The following is a 19,098-nucleotide window of genomic DNA, read 5'->3' as shown; positions in this document are numbered from 1 at the left end:
AGCCCGGCAAATGAGACGGATATTCGGGAACGAGGTCAGGGCAGCTGCGTGTTCTCGGCGAAGACTTACGGAGATTGATCGGCGTAAATCGCCGCGTCTCGCGCGATTACGTTTTTGTCGGCGCGTGCCCGTTCGCTCTCGGGAGTCGTCCGGATCGCGGACCACGTTGAAAACTCGAGCAGGGAAAGGAGTCGGGGGGCCGGAGTTTGTCGCTCGCCGGCAAAATCCCAGGCAATTATGTGTTTGGAATGCTCGAGCCGAGCTCCGCGATGCCTTCTTTCGCCGATGTTCTTTCGTTGGCCGGCGAGATCTTTCGAGGTTCGCTGAAAATTGATCGCCGCGGCGACTTAGGATCGATGAGAAACACGCGTTCCGCGAATCCACGGTTTCTCCGGCTGATTTTCATCGATGCGCCGGTCTCTCGGAGGGGAGCTTCGATCGATGCGCGCGTATAATCGCGGCGCAATCTGGGAAGTCGAGTTTCGCGTTGCTGCCTCTAATAGCCCGATAATAATCGCGCGTGGTCCGGGCCGGGTCCAATTCGCTGATAGGTTCCTTCACGGTTTTCTATCGGCGCGTCGAAAGAATGGCGGCCCGCGTACGAGTCACGGCCGAATAAGTCGTTAGCCGGCACGATCGCCGTGAGCGAGGCGGTGGTTTCGCGTGACGGACAAGTTCGTCGATTGCTCGCTCGAGTCGACGCTTTACGGTAATGACTTAATGCCGGTGCTCTCGCGGGCGAGGCGTTGCTCGGCCACGTATTCCTCGGATGGGGGCAAAAACAAACGGTCCTCTCTTCGTTCTTTAGTGCCCCGTGCTCCGATACGACGAAAATAAGCGGCAGCGATCGGTGCACGGGCTGTGCCGTATTAAAAATAAGCGCAGCCGTTCCGTTATCACCGGGTGTGGATCTGGCGCGTGGCCCCGGCAAGCAGATACCCTTTCGTGCGAGCGGACGGTGTACTAAATCAAACGGTTATCGGTTGCGATGCCGGTTGCGCCGCCGGTTATCGATACCGATTTAGAAGCGGCGAGAAGAGACACACCGCGAAAAACCTCGAGCAGAGCCCGTTGGTTTCCCAGGTGGCTTTCGGTTTCGAGTAACGGGAGCTTTCGGCGAACAAAAAGATCGGAGGAGACACGATCGAACACGGTGGCCCCCGGTGCGGTGTCGGGGCGAGAAGGTGGGCCGGCGAACAGAAGAAGATGGTGGAACAGAGCCGTGGCAAGATGAGGCGAGGCGGTTGGAGGGAGGCGAGGCCAGGCGAGAGCGAGATAGCTCGTAAATCTAAAGGCCGTGTTCAGAAGGAAGGAGGCTGAATAGGTGTAAATGAAGTTGCGGCCTGTGGCCCGCCGCAAACTCGACCGGACCACCCCGCATATTTTGTCTCCCGTGCGTGCTCGGTCCCGAGATTCGGGCCCCGCACACAGCCGATCGTCGATGCCCCGGCCCCCTTTGCTTCCTTGCACACGCGGTGGCCGTACCTTTGACTCTGCGATAACAATGTCGTCGCTCGGACCGTCCCCTTTCTCTTCTCCTTTTCCTTTTCCTTTTTCCTTTCCTTTTCGCTCTCTCGGCTATCGCGCCGTGCTGCGACGTATGCGGTCCGCTCGCGAACTCTCCGTTCGTGTCCGCGGAGCCAAGACAATTCCGAAACCTTAAGCGGATAATCCGATTTCACGGTCGACTGTGGCCGCGTACTCCCGTGAAATCGATTTTTATTGGACCTACGGGCAAACGGAGCAGGATCCGTGAGTCCGCGACAAGCTCTTTGCGAGATTCCAAGCTCGCAGGTGACGATTCCTGCCCCCCAGGTGGCCCTAAGATTCCTCTCCCACGGGGGGGCGCGCGCGCGCGCGCTGCCAACCTCGACCGCTATCGAAGCGAAGCACCCCTTGGATGGATTAGCTTAATGTAGGTTAATGCTCATCCTCATTAACTAACCGTATAAACCGACAACAAAGAGACACTGGGTACCGGCCGTCGAAAGGGCTCGTTTGTTTCGGATCATCCCGGCTCTGTTCCTAAAGCTTCTCTTCTCATCCTATTTTCGAGATTACTCTCGCGAACGGTCTGTGCGGAAAAACACGCTGGCAGCGCCTTTCTTCGCCGGCATTTGCCCGGAAGCATTGTCCGTGGGCCGAACCCAGACCCGAGCCAACCGATCCGGGGGACTTTGATGAGGTCGCCTCCCCGGTCTACGAATTCCAGGAGGATCGTATGCAAAAACGTTCGCGTCGGCGAACACGAATCGAACGGCGGGTCCTGGACGCGTGTAACGCCGTACGCCGTTGGTTGGTCGAAGGATTTCGGTGTGCGTGACCGTGGTATGGTCGACGACCACCCGGGACACCGGTACCGGAGGATTTCTGGGCGGAGTGCGAACGCGTCGGAGGACATCAAAGGACCCGCGAGAGGTAATTATTGTTTCTCGATGGTAGGCCAAGCGGAACCGTGAACACGGTGGCGCCTGGTGCACGATAGGCGCTGCCATTCTCACCCTTGTCCACTCCCTCTGTCTCTGCCTCTGCCTCTGCCTCTGCCTCTGCCTCTGCCTCCCCCCGTGGCCCGTTGGTCAACGCCCCCTCCTCTCCTCTTCTCTCCTCGACGCAGTCACCGCACCGAGCCACCGACCGGCTGACAGCCAGCTTTCTTCGAGAGATATCGGCCAAGAACCGAAGGGGGGGGGGGGGGAGAGGGCGAAGAAGAACGAACCTGCTTCCTCGAGGCACACCTCCGACTACCCTTAATTAAGAGAACGCCATTCGACTCACGAGCGATTCTTCACGGTCTCGCATTCCTGCGTGATCCTGCTCTCGTCGCAAGGTCGCCACTTCCACCAAAGTCGGTGCCTGTGTCCTCCTGTTCGGCTACGCGCGAATCCTCTCCCGCCAGAATTTCGCGTCGGACGCGAATGGGGTTTTTGCGCGCCGCCGATCGCTACATGCCCGGTGTCGAACGCGTGCAAATACCGACACGTGAACGCCGCGAAACAGCGAGAGATCGACCACCGATATTCCGGAACGAACGAGTTCCGTGATCTTTCCGCGACGTACGCCGATGATCTCGCAAGAACCGCGGCGAGCCCGAGCCGGAAACCGGGAACGTCGCCGCGAACCACCTCGGTTCTGGGAAAACGTCCGAGCGTTCGCGGATGAAGAGATTCGCCACGGCGAGCTCTGGCCAGCGGAGAAGAAAGAAGACGTTCACGTTCGACGCCCGTTTCTTACCGTCCTCTGTCGCTCTTTCTCTTTTCACCGGCAACGTTGCGCTCAACTTAATAAATACGTTACGCCGAACGTGTGACTCGCCAAGGTCCAGGCTACGGATCTCTTCCACGAGGAAAGAAAACGCGTGCCGTGCTGGCCTCTACCTGCGAGCGAACCCCGCCCGGGCCGTCGACCAAGCCGAGAGAACAGTACCTGGAGCACGCCACCCATGGGGCTTACACGCCGAATTATCCCTTCTGTTATGGGCAAACATTTATGTATTTATTGCCGGACAAACGGCTGGCATAATAACCTCACGGACGTGATCGATACGAGTTACTACCGCTTCGGGTTCCCGACGCCCCGGGGCACCGGGCTCTCCGGGCTCTCCGGGCTCTCCGGGCTCTCCTCGGGGCCCGAGGGATCCAGGGTCCCGGAAAAAAAGAGAGGATCCTGAGAACAGAGGGAACCGGAGAAACAAGAAGCGTCTGTGAATCTGTTGTAATCACGGGCAACGCTTCACACCCGAGCCACCGCGCGGCCTTATTGATCGACGACGATCGAGGGCCGCGACCAAACGAACGGAGGGGCATGGTAGCCATCGTCGGGCATAATTCGTTTCCGATTCCGTCGATTGGTCGCGACGGTCCTCTGCGAGGGACCACGGTCGCGAATAACGTTCGAGGCGCGTCCGGTTCGAGCACCGTAGTAGGACCATCGGCGAACATAATGTTTTCATTAGGTCGCGATCATTATCTGGCCCGGGCGAACAAACGAGCGAATGCCAGGGGACGCATAGCGAGCAAGTATTAAGATGAATGGCTGCCCCGCTACGGTAATTAATTACGGCCTCCCCCGGTGTTACTAATATTAATTAATCCCGGAGGGTCGGCGAGGAAAGACGCCGAGAGCGCCGAGGACCCGTGTGGCTCTGGTTTTCGTCGAGGGAACGGTGTCCGGTGCCCCGATCGGGATTCGACTCGCGTACACGCGGGTTTATTCCGGTGAGGATGCGATATGAAACAATAACTGGACCTCGTCACCGGCCTCGGAACCGGTCGATAAATCTCTCGCGAGCTCCCGTCAATCGTGCGCGATCACGCTCGAGAACCGCCGCGCCGCTCCCGGCTGTGCGAGGAGTCGAGGAGAAGTGAGGAGAGGAGAAGAGAGGAGAGGAGAAGAGAGGAGAGGAGAGGAGAGGAAGAGAGAGGGGTGGAGAGGAGAGACCGCGAAGGAAAAAACGGAGAAGAGAAAGGGTGGTGGCTGCGACTGGTCGGAGAAAAAGAAATAGAGACGCGTCGACGCATTCTTCGCGTGACAGGACGCGTTAATATCGATCGGAGGATCGGGCCGATCTGCCAAGAAATGACGTATCGTCGAACGCAGCGGGCCTGCCGATTCGCGGATCGGCAGAAAAAAACTTTACGAGGCGGGGCCCTGCCCAACGGGATACGGGCCGGCCGGGGCTTGTGGTCGGGGCCGGAGCTGGGACCACAGCCGGGGCTGGGACCGAGCGCGGTCGCGGCTGCAGCCGGCGCGAACCGATCTTGCCGAAAAGATTGCGCTTCTTGTGCGCTCGGTCGCTCGATCGGCTCGGTCGCGCGTGCCACGACGCGACGCGACGACCGACCCGTCGATCGCCTGTCGGGCCGAGGGTCCAAGGCGATCGAGACCGAGACCGAGACCGCGACTCGGACGGAAACCGAAACCGAACGAGTCGGTCTCGTGTCACCGGCGGGAACGAACGAACGTCTTCGTTTAGCACCGACAGCGGACGCGCGGCAACAAAGAGGCGCGCGACAAACCGCCGCGACACGATGGAAACCGCGATCGAGAAATGTCCCCGGCCGGAGAATCGATCAGAGGTTTTGTTCGACCGTCGATCGGCCTGAAAGCCAATGAATCCAGCCGCTCGACATCGAGAAAATCGACGTTCGACGGAATCGTAGGATCGATGCCGTGTGATCGATGATCCGCGCTCTCGGAGACCACCCCGCGGCGCTCGCCTCGATCGGATTTTTTTGGCTCTCCTCCCGCGCCGTTTCCTCGTGGACGCGACCTTTCTTCGTTTCAGCTCCGTTCGGGACTCTCTCGGGCCCCGCGTTTCCCTCCGGCGGAGGCCCCGGGGAAAAAAACTAACGAATGCTGTGGGCGCGCATTAATAAATCGGCGTGGACGCACGAAGCGTAGATCATTGTGTCGCGGGCCCACGATCCACGCGGGGATCCAGGTTCGGGTTCGGGCTCGGGTTCGTGCGGACCGAGGCAGGGCCGAGGGGATCGGTGAGGATGAAGATCGAAGAGGGAACGAACGAGGGGGGGCGAGCCTCTCTCTCTCCTCTTCTCCTTTTAATTGCTCCGATTAATTAGCCACCACGGTTTCGCTAGAGCTAATGGCCGGCCGTACGTTTCCCCGTGGCCCCACGGACACGCGGATATATACGTTTTAATAACGTTGCGTTAATCACGCGACACGCGAGGCGAATCGGTGAATCGCGAGCCTGGGACGACTTTGGGCTACGGGACCCGAGCACCTCTCTCCGGGCCCGTAGACCTTGCTCCGAGACACACGGAATCACGTTTCGAGATGTTACGCGCGCGGACTTTTCCTCCGTGACCTCCGTTCCGACGCGAGTCCGCTGTCCCAAGAGATTCCATTTTCTATGCCCAAAAGACCAAACGCTCCGGCACGACAGAAAAGACGTGCGGGAAAATCGTTTTAAGAATACAGGTCATGCTCCCACCAGCGATTATTGCTAGATTTTGTAATATAAGGGAGCCATAAATTCGTCCTTGAACAGCGTCGTAGATGCACGTGCGGTCTTAGGCTGCGTCAATCGAATCTCCTTTGCATTTCTCAGCACGTCGAAACCCAGAGCCCGGAACTTGAAATCAACGATATAACCTAATATTTGAGCAATCGGAGTAGCTACAAATTTTATAATTCGCCGTTCTTTATTTTATCATTGTGGCGGCTACCCGTGGCGCTCTTTCGCAGATGGTTACCTTTCCCTATTTGTATATGCACACGGTGTCCCAAAATTGTTACTTCCGAGATATGAGGAGCTGATGTGGTCATTTGAAGTAACTTTTTAATTGTTTACGAGTTATTAACGAAAGTCGGCTGACGAAAGATGGCCATGCCAATGAACGGCCAAAGCCCAATGAAATATAAATAAAATTAGAAGTGAATTAATTAATTAGAAATAATAGCAATCTGGTGGCGAATGAAACATCGGGAAGCCCTTCAGTCATCTTATAAAAAGTAATGTCGACGCAGTAAAAGAAGAGACATTGTTCAGCAGACATCGAATAAGCGCAATCCTCGGTGACGCGCAACCTGCTTCAGCCGTCTGCTCGCAACAGAGAAAACAAAGTATATTCCTCCCGGAGGTCCTTCGCCCCGAAGCCGACCCCGTTGGCGATCCAGAAAGCTCCCGAAGCAGAGAGTTGCCCGATCCGCATCGATCCGACGGGCCTCTACCTCCACGAATCACGGATCACGAAGATCGTGATCGCGCGGCGGATCGAACCACCCAGGATCCATCCATTAGCGCTCCGCGGGATGCGTTCCTCCGCTGTCATCGATATCTACGATTCCCACAGTGGGACCGAGGCAGTCGAAAGGGTCGAAGACCCCCTCGAAGCACCCGCGCCCGATCGGTGGAATCGAAATCGATTTTCTGGAGCGGCCCGGGGAGATCGATCGCCGGTGCCCCTGGGATCTGCCCTGTGAGCCGGCAGCCTCGATCGGCGAAAGTTTCGAAGAAACCGGTGACGCGCGCCGTGAATCACCGGTCGAGACGGTCGCGCGCGCGCGCGAGCGCGCGTCACTTCCGCAAACCGTTCGCACGGCTGACCAATTTACGAGGCTGAGAGTCACCTTGACGAGTCATCTTCGTTAATGGAAATAAATGAGCGTCGCGTTTGATCGGCTCGCGATCGTAAAAGCGGCTCGGACTGCGTCGGAATCGCGGGTAAGGACCGCTTGAATGCCTCCGCGGACCTCCGGATCGTAACGACCGAGAGGTCGATCGGCCAACAGGTACGCAACCGACGCAAACGTGACCGAGGCAAAGCCGGGGGAAACCTGGGAAACCGGTGGGCTGCGTTCCCTTGCGAAAACGAAACGAACGAAATCGGCGAAACGGTCACGGATGACCGGGATGGCCATCTGCCGATCGGCCACCCGCGAGACCGCCGACATTAAGGCGCGTGAAAAATCGGAGATGCCTCAGCTACGTGGAATCCGGAGAACAAATAGGTGTAACTACAGGTTCTCCGCTTCTCCTTCTCCTCCTTTCTCTTCTTCTTCTTCTTCTTCTTCTACTACTATTTTGCAACGAACGTTTCTCCGCGCTGCATAACGAACACGAGCGAATCTGCGAACCCCCTCTCCTACCGCAAACAAATTCCACGATTTCAATGAGCGTCCGTGCCGAATCAAATTGCTTGGCAATCGGCACCGGTTTCGGGAAACTGGAAAAACGATTCGCAGACTTTGTGAGGAAAACTTTTGAATAAATTATTATTGCAACAGTTGCTCGAGCGCAGATTTTCTTAGAGCGGGGCAAATCAGTTCGAGGAATGAAGCTGTTCGGCGGGTAAAAGAGTCGGCCGATGTTTCTACCCGAAACGAATCGGTGGCGATCGTTGCGGTAGGTAAGAGGAAACCTCGGGGATACCATCACCTCCCAGGTCGGGGGAGGTCTGCCCCCCCTTCTCGAACGATAATTAGGCGTCCTGCTGTAATTTCGGCACGAAAAAGCGCGCGAAACCGTGCTCGACGACCCGCAACGTGCCCGGCGAGCTCGTGTGAAATCGCCGATGCTCGTCGAAGGAATGGCCAGCGAAGAAAAAACGGTAATAAACCTCTTCCGTTATTTGGATAAAGTCCAACCAGGTGTTCGACTAGCCGCAGCAGCCACCGAGGTGGGACGAAGAAGCGGCGGATCCTCCCGGTAATCTGGAAACCGTCGTTGTTCGTCGGGTTCGAAGTTTCATGGACCTCAGGTACGAATTCCCAATTAGCTATCCTCGGTGATTTTCCATCGGGAACGGCGATGCCTCGCACACTGCCGGGTGTGCCACCTCCGTTGCGTGTCTACAAATATTTTTTGAATTTGTCATAGCCAGGTGGGGAGGAGGCTGGCGACGACTCTTTTAACTCTCGTGGCCGGTCGACCCAGTCAACTCGGTCACCCCGGATGCACGGTACTTAGGGCTCGGTCAAAGGGGAATTCGGCCTGCTTAGGCTCGAGTTGGCGACACCCACGGCTGCGAGGAACCCCGCCGGCATCTACCTGACCATGAATGGACGGATGAACTAGTTGTCTCGTTCGTGTCGTCTCGGTGACAGTTTTAACGGGCCCATTCATTGCCGCACTCGAATCGAACGGGCTCGCCGGGAGGACCGGGAGGGGGAACCGTGAAAGAAAGAAAAGGAGAAAGAGAGAAAGAGAGAGACAGACGGACAGACAGACCCCTCCGAGTCCTCGAGCCAAGCTAACCGAGCTACCGGCATCCTCCGTAGACGATCGATCGGTTTCCCATCGTTTCTTTTCACAGAGCACTCGACTATAAAGTATCCAATTTCGGTAAATTAATCGATCGTCCGTGGACATAATTTATCGAGATCCTCGGGCCGAGGTATCTCGAGAACGGTCTTGGCCGAAGGTATCGTTCGGTTCTCCGACGATACGACGATAAATTAATAGCGAAACGACGTTGACGGGGGACGATAAGGATCGACGCTTCGTCCGGCCGGCATGCAAACAATCCCGGTGGCAAGGATTTCGCGCAAAACAACCGTACTCCCACCGGATTGGTCTGAACGGGTCCGTGGAGACCGGCCCGGAGAACCACCGACGGAGACGGTCGCGGGAGATACCGGCAGAAATCGAACGGAGGTCGAGTGAGACATGGTGGCGAAGGTGGAGGAGGTGGTGGAGCTGGCGGAGGCGGAGGTGGTCGAGGAGGCAGAGGAGGAGAGAGTACACGAACACAAATCCCTCCGTGGAGGAGCACGACATTCCAGGTGCGCTGTAACCAATTTGTGAGCCGGACGATAGTGACAAATACACGATATTGCCATAACGTATCGCCGAGACACGACTATCGTTCGAATTAATAGTCAACGCCGCTGACTAATAGCCTCGTTAATTAACGATCCGCGGGGCCAGATTAGCCTAATCCGGCTTAATTTAGTGATCGTACCGTCGCCCTGCTATCCACCTACCTGTCTGCGAGCTCAGGAGTAGCCCATTTCTTCCGTGCAGGTAAGTCTTGGCGTTTCGTTCTCCCTTTCCCCCTCGCTTCTTTCTCCTTTTCTCTCTCTCTCTCTCTCTCTCTCTCTCTCTCTCTCTCTCTCTCTATATATATATATATGCATCTTACTCTCTCACTCCACTCTCTTTTCAGTCTTCCCCCTATCTCCGCGGCCACCACCACCTCCCTCGGAACCGTCTATCCCGACGAGATCTACGAATGGAGACTAGCATCTGCTTTCGTGGCGATCCCGATCACCGATCCTTCCAAGATGGTAGCGACGATCGTCCTCCGTTAACGTGACGCGACGTCCCTGGGATTGTGAAATCGAGACGCCCTAAAATCCGTAGCCTGGAAGCCAACGGAATCCCGTGAAAACAAAGAAGAGGATCTCCTCGGTCTCGCTCCACCTCGACGCGATGCGCCGTGGTCGCCGTGGTTGCCCCGGTTGCCTTGGTCGCACCGCTCCGTTCCCATCGATGAAACGTCGCCGCCATCGGCCGATGTTTTTCCGCCGCTGTGCGCGCGGACTCGCCCCGGCTCCCATCATCGACTTCATCTTCCGGAATACGATTAATACGAATCGTCGACGACTCGGAGGATCGAACGTGACGGCTGGACCCGAGGGCAACAGGAAAAGACACGGGCAAGAGCAGCGGAGAGAGGAATCGAAAGCGAAAGAGGAACGCGACCGGGAACAGAGAAATCGGGAGGAGAGAGGATCGAAGCGTCAACAGGTTGGTCCGGAAAGTGGCACCCTCGAGAGTCGATCGAGGGTTCGCACAACTCCCTCGAGGAGGCTCGAGAGCCCGGCTTATACGTCCAGCCGGAGTTGTTTAAGCGGTTGTACAAATAGAATACAAAGCGCCGTGCAAACAACGGCTAAAAGGTTTGAGTTGTAACGCGCTCGAACGCTCTTCACGCAGGCAAACAGTTATCGGGACTGTCGCGATCCGGGGCCTTCGTCTTTGCCTCCGGACCGCTGTCTCGCCCCTGCACAACCGTGTCCTCGCCGCTATTTTACTCCACCGGCTACTATAAATCTCTGTTTGCTCTCATCCTCCGCGCACCGTCGCGTCGCGTCGCGTCGCGACTCGGCTCGCCCGTGCACGACCGTGGAAATATTTCTCGAAACGTGCCTTTTTCGTTCCCGTTCGAACCGCCGAAAATCCTCGACGAAACATGGCGCGGTCGATCATCATCCGCTCTCGATCTGGGATCGACGGGATCTAGGGGTACCGCGAGCCGAGGAACGAAAGGTGGGATCGACAAGACGGAGGACAGGTATCGGCGAGGATCGAAAATAATCTTGAGCCGGACCCGTGGTAAAACGCGCGCCCGTCTTCCATTATCGCCTAATTGGATGAAGATGCACATCCTTTTGTCCCTGGCAAGGGAGCCACGAGCTCGGAGTCTTAGCCGCTTACAGGTGATTTTGCCTCGTCTTTAGTGGGCATTAGCCGATGCGGGTAGGTAACGACGAGTCGCGTTTAATTGTTTTGCTCGGAGAGGTAATTAGGGGGATATCCAATGCCGCCTGCCGATTGCCCGTTGAGATGACTTAAGGTATTCGCGGACCGTTTAAGTGCTCCATTGTTGCACGACATCTTTGAAAAGCGGAGGCGGAGGCGAAGGTGGAGGCGGAGGCGGAGGCAGCGTTCAAGACAGGGGACGGAGACAGAAGCAGAGACAGAGGCGGAGGCTGTGTTCGTAGGTGGAGGACGTGGTCGAGAAAGAGGCGCCCCTTAAGTAAGAGTTAATCGCTACCATGCCCACCCTCTTCGACCCCTATCTTTCGTTGAGGCCTTCCGCTCGACCTCTCCTTCTCTGTCCATCGTCCACGTTTCTGTCCTGACGCGTTCGCCCGCTCGTGGGATCGGTATGAAGACTCCTCTCTGCTTTCTCACGAATTCCACACGCTCCTTTCGGCGAACCGTCCTCCCACTTCGTCCCGACCGTCTTTCTTTGCCTGCCGGAAATTTCGATCCGCGAAAACGGCTAAGATGCGACGTGACTACACGGTTACGCATAGAAGCTCGCCTACATACGTGCGCTTACCCCCACTTCGGAGCCTCGCCGCGGCTCTCTTCGTAACCAGCCGATCGAATCGAGAACAATTGTCCCACCGGTTCCAGAAACGTTTTTCTAATTGTGGTACCAATGACGGAACAGCCAGTGAACGTCTACAACACATTCAATCGCAAGCACGAATCAATTTTGAAATCGAAACTCTCGAAAAAGATATTTGATCCTGTAGTAAAGCATAAGTTGTGACAAACGCGACTATTGAATCGCCCGACGTTTGATCCAGTAGAACGCCATTCCACCACAAACGCGTTAGCGAGCAAGTGCACGAGAAATATGCTTAAATATTTAATCGTTGCTCCGCCCGACATCCGCGCCAGAGGATATTCGGAATGTCTTGTGCAATGTTTACGTTGCGCGCGAGCCATTATTTGGTAATGGTGATCGGAAGACAAACGTCTGCGGCAAATTGATAGGTTACGCGTTTGCCGGAGGGGTAGGTTTCACCGTTAAAGAGATTAGACGCGACCGTAATAGCTTTTATTGCATCCTCGGCCCTTTCGTGAAAGAAGATATAGACGCGACCCTTCCGTCATGAATGTCTTCAATTTGCCTAAGCAAACGGAAGGGCCATAAACGCGTGCTTGGCCCGTACGACCCGACATTAGCATCGCTATCGAGGAACCATCGGCCTGTGTGATTGCTTAATCCTGCGTAGCACGGCCGAGCGCTCGTCCTGGGAACGAAGTATGTACTGGGCTTCCCAGTTGTTGTGCTCCTCTCCTCTCTTCTTCTCTGGTACTCTCCCCGCTGGTTCACTTCCACCTTCTTCTTTTTCTCGCCAGTAAAACTGACCCACGGTTTCGGAAGTTTTCTACCAGCCGGCGGTTTCAACGATTCACGATTTTCCCGTTCCAACGAGCACGGTTGCATCACTCGTTCGCCTGGCGTTGCAACACGTTGCATCGCACGTTCTTGTCGCTCCGCGTTTTCCGTCATCGCCCGGTTTATGGATTTTCAGAGTACACCGACAGATCGTAAAGTTATTTTCGGTATTCTGTGGCGTCGATTGCCGTTAGGATATGAAGAGGACCTCCTCTACCTTCCGGTAAATATTTACCGGCGCATAGTCGGAAAAACCGGGCAAATGTTCCCGTCGGTGACGCTCCTGCTGCAGTTCGCAGTCCAACACAAACATTGGGCTTTCCAACGAAAAATATCGATTCTTCCGGCACTGTTCTTCGCATCGTGCGCAGAATCCTGCGATCGTGTAGACGGCCGGCAGACTGTCCCGGCGCGTGTGTTCAAAATCGTCTGGAATGTCAAACAATGGAACGCTACACTTGCAACGATTGTTCGATGGCGAGATATTCGGGCTTGTTCTACGCAGGTGCCCAAAGCAAAGCGTACAGATACGCGCACGTATTCCGATAATATTTGACTTGAACGAAAGAAAAGGAGGCGCGTCTGGTTTGTTCCTGCTCAATCTCAAACACAGAACCCTTCGCGGGGCCCTTACACCTCTCTTCCTCGCAGTCTTATCTTAATCCCCAAACAAAGGAAATGTCAGAAGGAGAGGCATTCCTTATCTGATCCTCTTGTCGCCTCTTGCCCGATGTTCTCGGCCACCCCCGATTCGCTTCCGTGTTAGTCTTTCGACCTTGCCTTGCCACCCGCCCTTAATGAAACCTGGCTACCACTTCGCCGAAACTGTAGTTCGCTGAATTGCTTCATAGATTCATTGATGATTGGGTCGCATCTCTATCTCCTTCTTTATCACCACTTTTACTAAAATGGAGTGATTGAGAGGGTTAATATGATGTTGTCGCCAAAGAATTAGTGCCATGAAACGGTAGCACGTTATGATCGAAAGTACTTTTTAATATTATGTTGTTACGAATAAATAACTACTCGAAAAGATCTATATAACAGTCACTTGTGTTACATTGATTAATTATATTTTACAGTGCCTTTACGTGCTTTTTACATGGCATCGACAGAGCAAAAACTCTTGAACAATGAATTCTTCAATTGATATTTGTGAGAAGACATCATTAAAAGTAGCCGGAAATCAACGAGATTAGGAGTTAAAAATATATTTTATGGACAAAGAACTGTTCGGAAGACTCTGCTGCGCCTGTATCCTAAACAAAGAATTCATTTATTGTTAGAAATAAAGAGAATGTATAATCTTTGCCACTTTCGCCGTAAGATGCAATGTAAATTCCGGCACGATTATCTGCTTCTGAAATTATACAAACAGCGCCATTAGACGTAGTGGCAAAATACGCAAACTGTGCCCCACTATTATCTACAGATAATAATTTAATTCTGTCACAAGTGGCGCCACTGCACCTAGTGGAAAGGTACTATAACTTGTCGACAAATTATCGACCATGCACAGTTTTGTTAATGTGGTCAATTCAATATTGCTACTCGAAATAATATTCCAGTGACAAACCAAAAGGACAGGAATAAAGGAAGGATGTTGAATATCTAAACTAATTTGATAATAAATATCTTTTTGTAACCAAAGTAACATACGAGGACAAAAATCAAAACAATGGAATACATAAATTTAAACCGTGAATAAATTACACCAGTTTTAATGTTAACCATCGAACATAAAACTTATCTCTGTGCAGGTCACTATAGTCTGTCACAAAAAAAGTGTACAAAACAGGTGAAAACTTCCTGGAATGAAGAAATGTACTGGCGCAAACATTAGATGATTCCACTATATATCCACCAGTTATTAACTCTGTTGGTAAATTTATCTACTAGTTTGAGCATTACTCCATATAATAGCATTATTTTTATATTTTCAGGAACAAATAATTCGAAATTTACATTGTATCATGGCGAAAGCAACACGAATTATTTCTAATAATAAATAAATGCATGGTATAGATGCAGCAGAATCTCTAAAACATTTATGTATCTTAAAACCACCAGGACGCTATTTTTTAAAAAACCAAAACTACCCGCAATTATATAACTAGCCCAGTTATTGCACGCTGACTCTGTTCTGATCATATCGGGTAATTGAAACTCTACTGTACTAGGAAAAAAATTAATAAAAGTAAAGATTGTTTATATATTAAATTCTTATACAGTAAAAATTGATTTATTTCTTACAGAAGAGTGACATTATCAAGGTAGGCTCGGTATAATTACATTCTCTACGACAGTCTTTTTACATATGTTCGGGTGCCCACAACTTGAATGTTCTGTCATACGAGCTTGTCCCGATAAATTTATGGTCAGGTGAAATGTCAACGGACATAACTTTGCCGTCGTGACCAGGTAGCGTTTTCAAAGGTTGCCAGGTTTTATTCGACCATATTTTTGCCGTGCTATCGTAAGATGCTGTGACCAAATATTGCCCCTCCAGCCTCTGATATTTCACGTCCGATAATAAATTCGTGTGAGCTGGTATCGTATATATACAAGATCTCTTTCGAAGGTCCCATATTTTACACGTATTGTCCTCGCTTGCTGTGGCTATGTGGAACCCATTCGGGGAGAAATCGATACCGAAAATCGACTTCAAATGTCCTTCCATAAACATGATACACCTCCCCGTACGAAGATCCCATACTCTACCAAAAGAATCGTGACCACCTGTGGCACTCACGCTACCGTCACACTGAAAGCTGTAAAAAACATGAATATTGATCCAAAGATCTTCTTTCTTAGCAAAGAATCCTCAACGACGTTATTTGTCTTACATACCTAATACAATGCACTGCTCGTGCATGACCCTCCTGATGCAACACCTCAGCCTGTTGTTCCAAGTCCCAAAGTCTCCAAGAAGCATCGTAACAACACGTGCCCAAAAATCGACCAGAAGGATGAAACGCAAGCCTCGATACTCTGTGTGGCTCATGTCCCTCAACTTCAGCTAATGGTTCTTCACCTGATCCTCCACTCCACAATTTTACTGTTCCTATAAATAAAATAAATGTACTACACTTCGGGTACAGTCCGCTAGTATTTTTCAGTTTGAACAATAAAGAAAATAGATCTTGTACCATCTGAAGCACATGATGCCAATACACAGGTCTGCCCTGATTTGTCTCCTACCACCTCTTCGGTAATGGTAGCTTTTGGGTGAAAAACAATGCAGCCAACATTACAAGTATGTCCTTTAAGGGTTCGCAACAGTGTACAATCAGGTACAGACCATATTTTACATAAGCCAGACCATGAGGCTGTGGCAAACAGCTTGGAGTTCGGACTAAATTGACAGAAAGAGATCGGTCTGGTGTCACCAATTTGAGAACAGTAGATTGTCAATGCCTGCAACTTCTTTAGAAGTTCCTGCCGACGTGCGGTGCGTGTAGCTGTTGGTAGCTCTAAATCCTGTCTTGCTTTGTCCAGTCTAGCCTTTGCTCTAGGTAATGAATATGCTATAAAATAAATTAATGATATAATAAATATATATTGAATAGTGTAAGAAATTAGTAGTCCTATATTAACTTACACGATATCCAAGAACGTGCTATTTGAAGAGATTCTGGTCCTTCGTGGTACCAAGTGGTTTCTGTATCCCTTTCAATGGCATGTGAAGGTTTTTCTTCTTCTTCGTGCTTTTTTTTTATAGCATCCTCACCAAGGCTAGCCAATAATTCTCTTAATCTTGTCCTTCTGTCCGCCGGACCTTCACCAAACAGACATATCGGTTCCCCTAATTGCCTCAAATTCTTTTTAACTTCAGAATCGTCAGTGGACACATTTATTTGACGAGCTTTTTTCCTACGCTCGAATTCTTCTAGGAGAGCTTGTCTATCCTTAGACATCTCATCCTCAAGCTCCATATACTCATTGGATATATGAACATTTCCCAAAGTAATAACAGCATTGACACCGTCTCCCAAATTGGTTGCATCTTTTTCCTCTTCTGAGGATTCCGCTGCAGCAGCCAATCTCGCACGTTCAGTTTCTTCCAGAGATCCATAATGAACAGTTTTCTGTTTCTTGACATAAACCAAGTCCTCATCGTCCGACATTATGCAGAGTTATTGATGATAAAATTAATCTATTACAAGTAATGTAAGTTTAATAACAACGAGTAGTCTGTGTGATACATAATAACATTGTAAACAATGAGAAACTAACCTATAAAGCAGAAAATCAAATGAATCTATGCTATAATCTATGTATGTATGCTCTGCACAATCACGATGTAAGAGAAGTACATAGATGGTCTAACGCTATCCCCTCTCCTGCGATCTTAATAAAGTAATTCTGATTTCGCTCGCTGGATGCTCCAATAAAGACCACAGTTGTGGCGGATGCGTAGTTTCGCACTCGGCCGCCGCAGCGCTGGTTGTCGAGGCGAGTTGACATACTACATGGTACATAGTTCGCGCGTACCGTTTCGAATTTGTTTCTGACTGTTTTCCTTTGTTCCTTCCTTTCTTTCTTCCTACTTCTACCGTTGGCTTTCGTCGGAGAAACACGTGTGCCTCCCGATTCAATAAACCTAAGTTAGAATTCCACCACGTGGTGCAGAACCGTGGCGTGTCGTCATTAGTTAATATATATACATTCGTGAATATATATACATTGGTTAATAAAATATAGAGAACCCACTCGAGTAATCACAAGCATTTAATACGGGACCTGACACCGTAGTGGAGGCTATGGAACTTGATCGCACTCAAAGCGTGCGACAGGTGGGCCGCGAATTGAAGTAAGTTTCAGTTAATTGTGAATTTCATTTATAACAAACATTTTTCGATTGCTAATTTTGCTGGATATTAATTAATTTACAGTGCGAACTATTCGACGGTGTATCGAATTGTCCGGGCTGAGGAGATGCACCCGTATAAATTAGCTCGTGTGCAAGCCTTGCATCAAGATGACGGCCCTAAACGGGCCACTTTTTACCAGAGAAGGCTGCTTCAATGCCCACAATATGCATATGTGGAGTGTTGAGAATCCGCATGCGTTACGGCCAGGCAGAGAGCAGGTCCGATTCTCGGTAAATGTGTGGACTGGAATTTGCAGCAATTTTATTGTTGGGCCGTACATCCTGCCCAACAGGCTGGACGGTGCGGCGTACCAGTCATTTTTGCAACATATTCTGCCGAAACTTTTGGAGGATATTCCACTAGAAATTCGGCAGAATATGTATTACCAAATGGATGGTGCGCCGGCACATTATACCGCAAATGTTCGCGCACACTTGCATGAAACCTTTCAAAAGAGGTGGATTGGCCGTCTCGGACCTATCTCGTGGCCCCCCCGGTCACCAGATTTAAATCCACTGGATTTTTATTTCTGGGGTTTTCTCAAGGTAATTTTCACAATGCAGTTTCATAATTTGCATTTATTTTTAATTTTTTAATATTTATTTTCATTAACTTTGTATTTGTATTTCATTTAATTTCAGAATAAGGTGTACCAAAAACCAATCGTCGATGCAGTCGAACTGGTAGTTTTTTTTTTATTTAGCGAGACTAATCGAGGAATGTAGAGAAAGTCACGTAATCTCTCGTAAGATCCTCTCCAATTTCACATGAACTAGACGAGTCACGATTACAAACCCGGATCTCTCAAGTACAGGACGTCGTAAATCTTTAGACAAGGACTTCTCGGAACCCTCTCTGACCTCTCTCTCTCTCTCTTACTCAGTCCTCGAACCGAAATCTTTGCGTGCGGCACATCCCCACATCGTTCGTTTCGGCAGGCTTTTTACCCCTGCGCGCTCGACTACCGCGCACCGTCGAACCACCAATCACTACCAATCTGCAACCGGAAGAGCCATCCGACGAATCAGCATCCAGCTAGAGGACCCCAATTTTCCTATTGGACAAGGGAGGAAAAATCAGAGGGAACGCAGGAAGAAAACTCGATTCCTCGGGAAAATACAGACAGACTTTATTTTGAAAGCATGGAGATAATCGTGTTACATCGTTAACCAGGAAATAAAGTTTTAAAGACGATTTTTGTGTAACTAGTTAATTATTACAAGTCCTTCACAAGCAGAACACTTTTGTGTTCCACGGGCATCCGAACCAGCCAAACTTTCCTAAATCCCACCCAAAGCTACGCAACAAGTGGGTTAGAGTGATTGTCTACCTTGTACCTCGGGATGAGTTCGTGTATATTAAGTATTTTGTTTTGGAATATTTGCATCAGATCCATAGGTAAATACCGGCCTGAGGTAAGCCTGGTGTAGTTATTCCACGAGTTATGTTTGGCATTGTAGTCTCCTCCAATGATGAAGTTACCTTGGAGGTTTGTGAGTTAATCGAGGTCGGAGGGGGTGAGTTTATGTGGCGGAGGAATGTAGGCCACTCCTATGATGATTGCAGGGGAGGGGAGCTTGATGAAAAGGGCTTCTAAGTTCGTGGAGTAATTGGTATGTACCTGGTATGGGAGATTGTTGCTGACTAGTATTGCAACCCCACCGCGTGGGGTGTCTCGATCTTTTCTGATGGTGTGATATCCTGATATTGAGAAGCTTTTGGATGGCTTCAGCCATGTTTCAGTGATGAGTGCGACGTGGATTTTGTGTTTTTGTAGGACGTGAAGTAGTTCGAGTCTTTTTGGGAGTATAGACTCGGAGTTCGAGAGGAGATTGTGG

At 51.1% G+C, this 19,098-nt stretch overlaps 1 protein-coding gene and 1 long non-coding RNA gene across 3 annotated transcripts; one reads left to right on the top strand and one right to left on the bottom strand.

Moving 5' to 3' along the window:
• Positions 1-14,624: 14,624 nt before the first annotated feature.
• On the bottom strand, positions 14,625-16,685 carry U4-u6-60k (U4-U6 small nuclear riboprotein factor 60K). Of its 2 annotated transcripts, XM_078192065.1 has the most exons (5): positions 16,623-16,685; positions 15,988-16,542; positions 15,536-15,913; positions 15,237-15,450; positions 14,625-15,157 (listed from the first exon to the last, which is right to left on the bottom strand). In XM_078192065.1, the coding sequence occupies exons 2-5, from the start codon at positions 16,511-16,513 to the stop codon at positions 14,698-14,700; spliced, it is 1,578 nt and encodes a 525-aa protein (XP_078048191.1). In that variant the 5' UTR covers positions 16,514-16,542; positions 16,623-16,685; the 3' UTR covers positions 14,625-14,697. The 2 variants fall into 2 exon arrangements, with proteins under 2 accessions (XP_078048191.1, XP_078048190.1); XM_078192064.1 differs by having other exon boundaries at positions 15,988-16,649.
• Positions 16,686-16,871: 186 nt separating this feature from the next.
• Positions 16,872-18,455, top strand: LOC144476107 (uncharacterized). The gene is made up of 3 exons (XR_013494969.1): positions 16,872-17,199; positions 17,282-17,805; positions 17,902-18,455. It is a non-coding gene; the product is annotated as an uncharacterized LOC144476107 (long non-coding RNA).
• The last annotated feature ends 643 nt before the right edge of the window (positions 18,456-19,098 follow it).

Source organism: Augochlora pura, chromosome 10, assembly GCF_028453695.1.
Source record: "Augochlora pura isolate Apur16 chromosome 10, APUR_v2.2.1, whole genome shotgun sequence".
NCBI lineage: Eukaryota > Metazoa > Arthropoda > Insecta > Hymenoptera > Halictidae > Augochlora > Augochlora pura.
Note: the sequence above shows the minus strand (reverse complement) of the source record. Positions and strands in the feature narration are given on the sequence as shown.